The sequence below is a fragment of the Chenopodium quinoa genome, unplaced genomic scaffold (assembly GCF_001683475.1).
Source record: "Chenopodium quinoa cultivar QQ74 unplaced genomic scaffold, ASM168347v1, whole genome shotgun sequence".
Taxonomy (NCBI): domain Eukaryota; kingdom Viridiplantae; phylum Streptophyta; class Magnoliopsida; order Caryophyllales; family Amaranthaceae; genus Chenopodium; species Chenopodium quinoa.
The window spans coordinates 667,219-679,767 of record NW_018742764.1 but is presented as its reverse complement, the minus strand read 5'-3'; the positions used below and the strand labels follow the sequence as shown (position 1 = coordinate 679,767).

Below are 12,549 nucleotides of genomic sequence, written 5' to 3'. Positions count from 1 at the left end.
TTTATTTATTTATTATTATAATGAATTGCAAGGTTTGTGGGATGAAATCATGAAAGCCGTCATCACATGCGTCATTACTTGTTGACTGGTTGAGATTTTGAGGTTGTTGGCTATACAATTGATTTAAGACCTGGTAAAATAACCTGACTATAAGTATTATCTTTAAAAAAATAGGAAAAATAGAAACTAATAATCTCACTTTTGTCATTCCTGCTTAAAACAGTTTCACCTTTTCGAAATCTGGAAATAATCCCACCATTGACCCCTATCTTCTCAAACAGTACCTTTTACCTACAACCTGTTTAATTATTATTATTATTTTTTCCCTTTATTTTCTCTCCTCCCACCTCACCACCCTCTTTCATGGCAACCCACCATAGCAACCACCCCATCACCACCTAACCTCCACCACAATACCTTCTTTCTCTCTCCTCGCCACTACAAATTCCTCTCACCACCGCCAACAACCTGACCACCTTATTTCTCTCTCCTCCCCACTGCAATTTCCCCCACAAACCCCCTTAATGTCTGCAGCAGCAAACCACACGCCTCCACTTTGCCACTCACCACACTTCACACCCAAAATAGCAACCATTCAACACCAAACAACCACTTTTCACCAATTTTTACCACTCAATTTCTATCAAGCTACTGCCCAATCGCAACCAAATTTCGACCAACGCCGACCACAATGGCAGCCTATCCCATATTCCTGACCGGTTTGTGAAATTGATTGTGATGGGGGGTTATTTGTCATCGAGAAACAGGGATAGGGTTAACAGTGGGGGCTTTGATATGTTCGTCGACGTGCGTGGGAAGGGGTTACGGGTGGGGATTGCTGTTTTCCGCCGGGGAAGGGAGCGGGGCAGGCAAGCTAAAGCAGGGAATAGGCAGCTGGGCCTGGCTGGGGGAAGGGGGTTCCGGCAGGGGAGGTAATTGGGGAAGAATAAAGCTTTTTTTCAAAAAAAAATTATTCTTTATTTTTAAATTATTTAAAAAACCAATTAGAAGGTGACATGTGGCAAGTCACCTTCTTAAATAGGTTGCTAATTTCACAAACCGGCTTAGGGACTGTTTTGAGAAGATATGGGTCAAAGGTGGGATTGTTTCCAGATTTCGAAAAGATGGGATTGTTTTGAGCAGAAATGACAAAGGTGGGATTATTAGTTTCCGATTTTCCAAAAAATATGGATTAATGTACCTATTTATGTACTTCATCTGTTTTTATTTGTAACAGTTTGAATTTTACACTATTTATATATCTCACTTAGACTAACATCACCAAAACCTAGTCTAAGTGAAACATGTAAATAGTGTAAAAGTCAAACTGTTGTAAGTAAAAACAAAGAAAGTAAATAAATAGAGTTAAAACTGTTTAATTAAACGAACCTTTTCCTTTTGCGGGCGTATTAAAATAAATAAAACATTTTCCTTTTGTGGGCATGTTAAAATAAATTAAATGTTTCATTTTTTAAAGTAATTTCTCTCTATTTTTTAGTTATATTCTCTCTAAAATTTAGTAATATTCTACCCTTTCTGTTTTTTTAAATGCATTAGTTTGATCGTCACATTTGCCAAGACATAGCTTTGACCATTAATATATTTAATTATTTATTAGTAAAAATTATATTATAATAAAAGTAGCTATTGTGACAAATCTAATGATATATTATATTTCGTATAACAAAAACTTTTGTAATACATCCGTTGTACAGTAATATTATTATTACTGTAACTTTTGTTGAATTTAGTGTATTTTTATTGAATTTAGAGAAACTTTTATTCATGAAACTTAAATTTTCTTTTTTGGGTGGTTTAATTGCTCGCAACAATTTCCTTTTTTTGGTGGTTCAATTTACTCGCAACAAAATTGTTTCTTTCCTTTTTTTAGTATGTTTTTGGGTAGTAATTGACCAATATACCCTTACTTTTTTAAGCAACCTTATTAAATTATAGATCTCATTTTATTATATTAAAACCCAAGCTTAATTAATTAAACCCTCAACCCCTTTAATTTTCTCTCTCCTCCTCCAACCCCATTTTAATGGTGGCTTTGTGGTGTTAAGAGTGGCGGGGGTTGCAGATCGGCGGCGTCGTGAGTTTGATTCGTTGTCGGGTTTCGTGGTTTTAGATCGGCGAGATTCGTGGGTTTGATTCATGGGTCGGGTTTCCTGGGTTTTGTTTTCGTGGGTAGGTTTCGTTGGTTTGGTGGGTTGGTGGATCGGCGGTGCTGGGTTCATGGTTGCAAATCGACGATGATGGGTTTGTGGTTGCAGATCGACGGTGTTGGGTTCGTGGTTCCTAGCTCGAATGTCTGGTTCTAGGTTTCGAGGTTCGTGGATTCTGAGTTCGTCGGTGCTGGGTTCGTGGGTTGCTGGGTGCGTGGGGTGGTGGTGCCATGGTGGTACGTCGACAGTGCTGGGTTTGGTACTGGCTGGTGGTGTGTGGTTTGGGTGATGATTGGTGGTGGTGGGTTATTGTTTTTTTTAGGTTGGATTAATAGTTAAGGATATACCCTTATTTTTTCCATAATCATGTTTTCAATCTTTTGCTTTGGTTTCTGAAAAGTTGTACTTTGTTGCAACTAAATTGAACTAGAGATTGTAACTTTTATTTATATCAAGATAACTTATATATAATGGGTAACTTTTATTCATTATAAGATAACTTTTGTTCATTTAAGGTAACTTTGACGCGGATGTACAATACTTTATTGTACATCCGATTTTTTTTAGATGTTTGTCATAGTATAATACTCCATCCGTCCCATAATACTTGGGATGTCGGGGTGGACACGTAGTTTAAGAAAACTACATAGCAGTTCATTTAAAGTATTTGTTTATTATATTAAAGATTCTCTTTTGTATTTTAATATTGTAAAAAAAGAATAAGTGGGATGAAAGTGGGGTAGGTGTGGAGAAAGAAATTGTGAAAAAATATTTTTTTTATTGATGGTCTCATACTCCAATTTCATATTTGGTAATGTGTCAAGTATTAAGGGGCGGACAAAAATGAAAAATATATATCCAGTATTATGGGACAGGGAAATAACATTTATAGTAGGATATTATTAGTTAGTTTTTCTATAATAAAAACTTTTGACTTGGGCCCGATTGACCTTACGGCCTTACCATGTGAAAAAAAAATGCCATAAAGATGAATTTTTAAAATCTAACTAAGCTACTTGTTTCAACAGAAACGGAGGAATTCCTTGAGGGAAAAAAAGCAGATGTTTTGGCAGCCCACGACATTATTTTCATAAAAAAAGGAAAGAAAAAACCCAAATATATTATGAACTTTGTTTCTTTTTAGTTGACATGTATTTCTTTTTAGAATTTTTTAAAAGTTGACACATTTCCTATTGAGGTAAATTTTTTATCTTGCATTTACAAGCTACCCTATTTGCCTTTTCATTTTCTCTTACTCTCTCTTCTCTCTTTAATATATGTGTCTAAATCAAACGCGTCAACTAAATAGAAACGGAGGAAATATTATAATTACTAAAATTATTTAATTACATGCGTAGTATGCAAATTGCAACATGCACCTAAGTGACGCATGTGATTACTTCACTCATCTTCTAGAAATCTTTGTCATAGCTCTATATAAAAAAAAGCCATAGCAAAAAATAGTTTCCTACTCGAAATCCTAAGATTAAAAAAAATGGCGGGGGAAGAAGTAGTGTTACTTGATGTATGGAGCAGCTCTTATGCAATGAGAGTGAAAGTTGCATTAGCAGAGAAGGGAGTTGAGTATGTTTGTCAACCACAAAATTTGGTTAGTAAAGGCTCTTCGCTTCTTGAGATGAACCCGATTCATAAGAAAATTCCAGTTTTGATCCATAATGGTAAGCCTGTTTGCGAATCGCTTGTGATTCTTGAGTATATTGACGAGGTTTGGCCTGAATTGTCTCCTTTGCTTCCAAAGGATCCTTACCAACGATCACAAGCTAGATTTTGGGCTGATTTCATTAACAAGAAGGTGATACTCTCTTTGATCTATTATATAAGTTGGGTTTTGATAATGAAGTGTAGCTCAAGTGGTTAGAGCTTCTTTTCTTATTTCAAAAGATCCTGGGATCGATTCTCATAACCTAAACTTTCTAAAAACCAAAAAAAAAAAAACAAGTCGGGTTCTATTTGAATGTATCGATTGATCATAATTAAAAATCTTTTTATTTATCTTATTTTTGCTTATTATTTGAGTTGATAACCTAATTTGACAAAACTTTAACCTTATATGCACGTATTTATTTTAACAAAACTTATATGTACGCATTTATTATGCAAACAATTTCTATTATTATAACGAAACATATACACATAGTTCTGAATTTGTGATCTAGTTATTAAAACTTAAATTGACTGATGATATTTTAGAGCTTAGTAGCTGTTTTGATTTTGTTAGTTGGCACTTTGTTAATAGAGGGGGCAATAAAGTAGCTCATACCTTGGCCCATCCTCAACCTTGGAGCTTTGGTCAACGTATTTGGGTTGATGCACTAAAATTGTTTGAAAACTGTCAAAAAAAGTATCAATTCGGCTAATATGTTTATCCAATTAATTAACATGCTGATACTATAGTTTTTTTTGTATTAACTATTAGATCATATACTCCATATGACTGTATTATACAAAGGGGCGAAGCCAGGATTTTAAAACTTTAGGCGTCGACTAACACTTTAATAAAAATAATAATAATAATAATAATAATAATAATAATAATAATAATAATAATAATAATAATGTGACATAGTTGGATACTCTAATTCTAAGGAAAAAAAATTCATTAAATCCTTTTTTAAACCCTGCATTCTACTAAAATATACACGAAGTATTTGTTAGATTATTTTGTATGAGATATCCTACATATCACAATTATCTAAATAATAACGTACATATCAATCTTGATGATGTACAAACACTTCCTCTATTCTTCTTGCATATATGCCTAGATTTATTAAGACAAGCTTCATAATATATTTCGTTAGCTATCAATATATCTTATTAAGTATAAACATTACCCAAAAAAATAAAAATAAAAAAAAACATACGAAGTATTAATAAATTGAAATGAATATAATAAGATAAATTTTAATTATATTGTATCTTATTTATAAATAGGAAATGACAAACAAAGTACCTTAGGTGAATAAGGGGAAAAAATTAAATGGATCATCTACAAAAGTTTAGTAATGAGTAAACTAATCCTAGTAATTAATCCTTAAACCTTAGCAATTAACATAAAAAAGAATTTTACAAATTATTTTAAAAAATTAAGAAAATAAAATAAAATTACTGATTGGGGGTAGTGAAAAATGACGAAGCCCTCAGTAATTGGGGTTTCAAAAAGAAAAAAAAATACTAGTCTTGTCACTTAGGCCCTTAGGAGGCTTGATCCTAGGACCTAAAACATCAATCAATGAGATTCAAACCACTATGGCAAGCCTTCAATATATGTAAATAAGTAACAGGAATATTATTTATTCTAAATATTTATAGGGGCTAGAGTTACAAAAATAAACCACGAAATTGGGCCACGGGGGGCCGGGCCTCCACCTGCCCCCCATTTAGCTTCACCCATTTATGCAGTACTTGTATTTATTTGTTAGAATTTTTTTAAAATGCCTAAATTTACAAGAAAAAACCTTTTAAGGGTTTTTTTTTTGTTAATAAAAACCATCACCTCACGTTTTTTGTTAGATGAAACCTCTCTTTCTTTTTCCGGCATTAACTTAGCTTTTCAGGCATTGATCCCTTATTTTCTCTACTTGCATCCAATTAAATTTATATCTGCACTCCTTCCTCTTTATTTTTTCTCTTATTTTCCCTCCAAAGTGAATGCCATGTCTTTTCTCTCTCCTATGCTTCAATGAATGATCTACACTTTTTTTAAGACCTGCTGCACAACATTAATTGAGCAACAGTTATCTGAGATAAGAGTAAATTCATGAAATTATAGCCGTAAATAATATCAAAATTAGGTTTTTTTTTATTTTTTATTTTTTATTTTATTTTTTTTAACATATCTACAATTCACCATTGATTCTACAACAATGGACAAAAATAAGGAATTGTTAGAGATATGAAGAAAGATAATTGACCACTACAATGGTAGAAGAAAGAGAATTGCCTAGTAGAATGGTGGAAGAAAGAATTGACAATTACAATGGTGGAAGAAAGAGGATTGAAACCCCAATTTACCTTTCAATTGAATGAGTTGGGTAGTTTTGCCCTAATTCACTTTTCAATGTAGTATATATATTCTAAAAAATAAAGGGAAAATTGAGAAGCCAAAAAAAGGAAAGAAAATTACACTAGACTTGGCTGCAAATAAAGAAAATAAGGGGTCAATGTTGAAAAAACTAAGTCAATGTCGGAAAAGGAAGAAAAGGTTTCATCTAACATAAAAAGTGATCGTGATGGTTTTTTTTTTTTTTAACAAAAATCCTTTTAAAAGATTTTTTCTTGCAAAATGAGACATTTAAAAAGTTTTTTCTGACAGATTTTCTTTTATTTGTTATACAATATCAACTTAGTTAATATATTTATCTTGCAGTTATATGCCGGAGCAAAAGTCCTATGGAAAGCAAAAGGTGAAGAGCAGGAAAAAATAATAAAGGATTACATTGAAAACCTAAAGATATTGGAAGGGGTGCTTAAAAATGAAAAGTTTTTTGGTGGTGATACGTTTGGGTACGTTGATGTTGCATTCAGTCCCATCACAAGCTGGTTTTACACATTGGAAATATTTGGGAAGTTTAGTATTGAGGCTAATTGTCCCAAAATTGTTGCATGGGCTAAAAGATGTAAAGAGAGGCATAGTGTTTCTAGTACATTGCCGGATTCCGATAAAGTTTACAACTACGCCTTGGACATCAAAAAAGCTCTTGGACTCGATTAAACCTTAACAAATGCATAACATTGTATACATATTACTTAAGTTTGAAACATGTTTCCGTTCGATATTATGTACTTGTTTCTTCCTTTTATTTGTATGATTGTTTAAGAAGATATACCCCTTAAATTTTATTTTTTTGTAATGTAATAATATTCGTTTGATCAAATAATTTAATGATATTGGTATGATATAATAACCTATTAACTATTACTAAAATAAAACTTTGCTGATGTCATCATTGTCCATATGTCACTCTCATAATATAAATTTTCCCGCCTAAATGCAAGATGATGTCATTTTTTTTGAGCTATTATATTTAATAGATTTTGAAATTTGAATAATAGAAGCTTCTCTATTACAAATACAACCTATCAATTGATCCTTAAAAAATGAAATAATTTTGTTTTAAGTTGTACACTAATAAATAGACTCCTACATTAAAATATGTATTAGGCAAAGTTGAATAATATCATAATTTTGATGAAAATCAAAAATTTTCAAAATACAGATATTTTGCACAAGGTGTATATTCTTATTTATATTTATCTATTTTTTTTATAAAAAATATACAAATAATAAAAATAAATTTTATATAAACCGTGCATCGCACGGGTTTTAACCTAGTTTAATAATATAATCTAATTTGAATTTTAATAAGTGATATAGTAATATGATAATCCTTAAACTTCGTAATGTGATTTAGTATATAACTCATAACTGTAGACACCTAAAAATGTCTCCCCAAAACCAAACCCGATGATGAACAACCTTTCACCGTCACTATTGGTCGGGTTCAATATTTAATCCCGAGAGTGCTTAAAAAAATCGAATTTAATTAAATTCAATTTTTGAATAGTCCATGGATCAACCTTGATGTTTGGTCAAAGCATTTTTTTTTTAATTTCAGCCCAAACCTTTTTATTGTTAGCCCAAACCTTTTTTATTTTATTGTTTTATTATTTATTTTGGCCCAAACTTTTTTTTTTAATTTTATTTTAGTTATTTTCTTATTTTAGCCCCAATAATAATAAAAACAGAAATGACCCGAAATTATCAATCGACACTTAAAATGCTGAACGAAATTAGGGTTAAAAATGAATTTAGACGGAAAAGCGGACTAACTCCCGCGTCACGGCAACAGTCCACCGTGTCACGGGAAACTTTCCCGTGTGACGGTGGGGTTCCCCATGACATGGGGGTTTCCGTGTCCTTTTCGCGTAAACCCTTAACGCATTTTCTTCCCCCGTTCACTAAATATTTTCCGCGTCACACAAAAGTACATCGTGTCACGGGAATGTTTCCCGTTTGACGGTAGTATTTCCCGTGTCACAGTAAACTTTGCCGTGTCGCAGTATACTTTTTTAGGGTTTTTATCATTTTAGGGTTCCGTGTGTTCCCTCAGCACATTTTTTCTATAAATACCCCCTCATTTTTGATGTACAGGGCATCAATTAATTCTCTATTTTTCTCTCTTCTATGCTCTAGCCTAAAAACTAGCCTACCCTTCTTCTTTCAAAATTCCTTCTTCAAGCACTCCAAGGAGTCCATACTTTACTCGTGGTTCTGTCCTTAAGCCAAGGTGTGAAAGGTAGAACTGTTTGAGGGTTTGGCCCTAAATCAATTCTATTTAATTTGATTTAATTTAATTATCGTTTTATTATTATTTCCTTGAAGTTACTAACTCGTTTATTATTTTGTAGTTGCAAGAAAACAGAATCAATGTAAGAATTATGTTCCTTTTATTTCTATTATTTTACTAACGATTTTACATTGTTGGAATTATTGTTGAATTGCTTCCAATATTAATGTTTATTCTATTATTATTATGATCACCATATTGCATGTTTAAAGGGAATATGTAATTGAAAATCACGCCTAATAAGATAATTTGGACAACCGGTTTAGGATCCTTTTTAATCTTGTTGTTTAATCAAGTGATCACGATATTTTAGAATTATGTGTTGCATTAATATTAAACCAATTTATCTTAATAATAGATTGGAGCAAATTGAATTTCTGTTTGTATGCCTTTGAGATTGCAGGACTGCTTTTCACTATAAGAATCGAGTAGAGGCCAATACGGGCGAATGTGACTCCATGACTCACTTCATACCATCATCCCCGATCCTCCTTTCGTGGTTCCGAACCATATGGAGTAAGTAATCTCATGGATTATGAATGGGGTGTAACCTTCACGGGTCATTCGTTGTTGCCTTCGTTGTCCCTTTATCGTGGTTGCCTTTTATGATCCGTGAACGGTTTACAAGTTCCTTCAAAACTTGTTGGCGGCTCCCTACTTTCCTTGTCCCTAATCGTATTATGTCAATTTCCACTTCCTATGAGTGCCAAGCATATTCACAACATGCTTAACGTAGGCGCACTTCGAGCGACGCCTACAATTCGGCGACTCCACTGGGTATGTTGGTTTCCAGTTTGTTTGTCCTTTCTGAGGTGGTTATGTACTTTGCTGAGTATGTTTGTTGTGTTCCTTGCTGAATATGTTTGTTGTGTTCCTTGCTGAATATGTTTGTTATGTTCCTTGCTGTATTCCTTTTTGAATTCTGCCATGTTCCTTGTAGATACTTCGAGGTCACTAAGGTCTCATGACCTTCTTAGCTCGTCGTAGACACCTATTTGTGTCTCCCCAAAACCAAATCCGGTGATGAGTGCCTTTCACGTCGAATCATAATCGAATGAATTGAAGTGTGGAAAGGTCTAGTGTTGCGGAAAGTTTTATTTCTTTTCTCTTCTTCCTGTTTTTGAAAACTTTATTTTAAGAAAACAGCCAATCCAGTTTGGTTGGTCCATGATATGGGTCTAATAGTGGTGTAGTTGGATGGGGCTTGCAAAGACCTTTCCAACGATATATTATAAGCCCAATTCCGATGAATATTGAGGAAATTATGGCCAATTTACTAAACTGGGCCCGGTTTGAGCTTTAAGTACGGCCTAATGATCTAGGGGAGGGCCTAATATAATTTATCATTCCTAATGCAATTAGGAATGGTTTTAGTCTTCTAGAACATTCTAGAAGGTTCTCATCATTTCTAATTCAATTAGGACTCTTCAGAGTTTTAATCAAGATCAAATAGCATTTTTGTTTGGAATTATATTATTTTATCTTCCAATACGGGAAATGTATCAGATTTTCGAAAACGCGTTAAAAGTCAGTTTGGCGTCCAACCCCAGGCCTTGGCGCCAGGCGCTAGCCATTGGCGCCTGGCGCTAGCCATTGGTCCTGGCGCCAACTAGCCAGGTCCGGCGCCAAGGTTGTTTTTTCGATCTTCAGACTCTGTTTTGTTAAATTATCTTTTTTGGATGATTTTCTCTATAAATATCGTATCAAAAACTCCATTTTCAATCATCATTTACATCTATTAATCAATTCTCATCAACTCTCTTCATTCATCAAGGCTTTTAATTAATTCTCTTCATTCTTCATTCATTCTTCATCATTCATTCATCAATTTTCAATAATATTAATTCTTTAGTATTCTTTAATTCTTTCTTTGCTTTTTCATACAAAATTCCGCATTCACAAGATCTAGATACACCTAGCCATATTCGAAGTTGCCTTTGCCCTAGACGTGAAAGGTTTAATTTCTGAGGGTTTGGTCCCAAATCTCTCTTTCCATTATTTAATTTAATTGTTTTGATTATTATTTTCCTTGAAGTTACTAACGTGTGTATTTTGTTATTAGAAAGAGGTACGAGGCATCCAAGTAAGTACTTTAATGGATTAATTGATATTATGATGTAGAAATCATGCTTAGATTGTTATTTTGATTCCTAGTATCATGTCTAGGATATTTTTAATATTAAATATGATTGCTATGATGCCTTTTATGTTCTTCCTAATATTTATGATTGCTAGTATCATGTTAGGGCTAAAGATTTGATTTTTATTGCTTAGTGACGTGCTAGGGTTTGTTATTAATCTTGTTAGTATCATGCCTAGGATCTTGCTATGCTTTAATAGGATTATGATTATGATTGATATTATTGTTATTAATGATGTTGATATTCATTATGTTGCTTGATATGCATATATTTTATTTGTTATTGCTTGATCACCTCTTTATGCATGTTTAAAGGGAATTTGTACTTGCAATCACGCTTAATAAGATAATTAATAATCTTGTTAGGTTAATTGTGATTATAATTCAAGTGATCGCCAATAATAGTTTATTTGTGCATTAAATTCAACCAACATAGATTAAACAGGTTTAGGGTTAATCCTATTGATTGTACGTTAGTCAGAAAGCGCACATGAATACGATCAGAATAAAGTAGAGGCCTATTATTAGGGCAGGTTCAATCTCTTTTAGGTTGGATTTGTACCATCATCCCCGAACCCTTATTTGGTTCATGACCTTATGGAGTTGACGATCTCTTGGATCGTTAAGGGGTGTAACCTTCACCTCGTGAACGGTTTACAAGTTCCTTAAAAACTTGTTGGCGACTCTTTTGCTCTATTTTCTTTCCTTTTGGACGCCACCGTACTTTAGTGTATGATCACAGTGGGGTTCAAGCTAGTGGGATTTTTAAAGGCTTGAAATTATTCCCTACAGTTTTTGGCGACTCCATTGGGGAAGATTTCTATTTTAATTCCTAAATTTGTTTCCGCAATGATTTAGAATGAGTGGATGAGACTCGAAAAGTTCTAAGTATTTCATGTGCGTAATTTTGATTAACATTATTGGCATATGCATAAAAAGGTTCTCATTGGAAAGACCATCCGTAATGAGTCAAAAACATAGGATTTTACACGTAGGAAATTTGAGAAATGTCTTTCACAACTAGGACTGAAATAACACCACGCGAAACTGGAAGATTTTATCGAGCATAGAAAGCTGCCGAGGCATGTGGGAAGTAGCGTCAGGGGCCAGAGCTTGGCGCCAAAATTTTAGCCGTAGCGCCAGACGCCAGTATTGGCGCCAGGCGCTACAGTTAAAAGTTGGCGCCAGTCTCTATTTGCTGGCGCCAATTTCGCCCAATACCGAGCCAGAAATATGCGTTCTAATTTCGATCGGTTTTTTTGTATTGTTTGCTCAATCCTGCTTCCTGATTGAATTTTTTCTCACTTTTCTGAAACCCATATGTGTTCTACATATGGACATAACCCTCTGGGAATTCATGCTCTATCTACCCGATTGAACGCTTCTGGCAACAAAGGGTACATCTTAGAGGTTGAATTCACCAAACCATGGAAGTGAGTTTTTTTCTAAAAACTCGCGGTGTCCTATCCACACGCGTTAACCCTTCACGGTTAGGCTTCTACGCTGTGCATCTGGACAATTAACCATGGACCCTGTTTGACTAAACCATATCCCAAACTTTAGAGAACTAGAGCCATGGTTAGGTTGCGAACTCATTGCATCATATTGTGCCTACTTGACTAATTGTGCATTATTTGTTGTGCATATATATTCTATGTTCCTCTTAACCGTTTGTTGATTTGTGTTGAGATTAAAATTAATGACTTAAAGAACTTTGCCTAATTAATTAATTAATTAATTAATTAATTTGAGTCAATAAAGTTTCTTTTTAATCGGAATTGACCTAGTACGACTTTAGGCATACCCCAGTTGACTAATGATACCGAAAACAGTCCCAGACCAAAGCTCCAATGTTGGCGCCAAAGTCTGA

General features: G+C 33.7%; 1 protein-coding gene across 1 annotated transcript; it reads left to right on the top strand.

The window, feature by feature from the left end:
- Window positions 1-3,624: 3,624 nt before the first annotated feature.
- LOC110724460 (glutathione S-transferase U25-like) lies at window positions 3,625-7,031 on the top strand. The gene is made up of 2 exons (XM_021903880.1): window positions 3,625-3,981; window positions 6,559-7,031. Exons 1-2 carry the CDS (start codon window positions 3,664-3,666, stop codon window positions 6,901-6,903), a joined length of 663 nt encoding a protein of 220 aa, XP_021759572.1. The 5' UTR covers window positions 3,625-3,663; the 3' UTR covers window positions 6,904-7,031.
- Window positions 7,032-12,549: the final 5,518 nt, after the last annotated feature.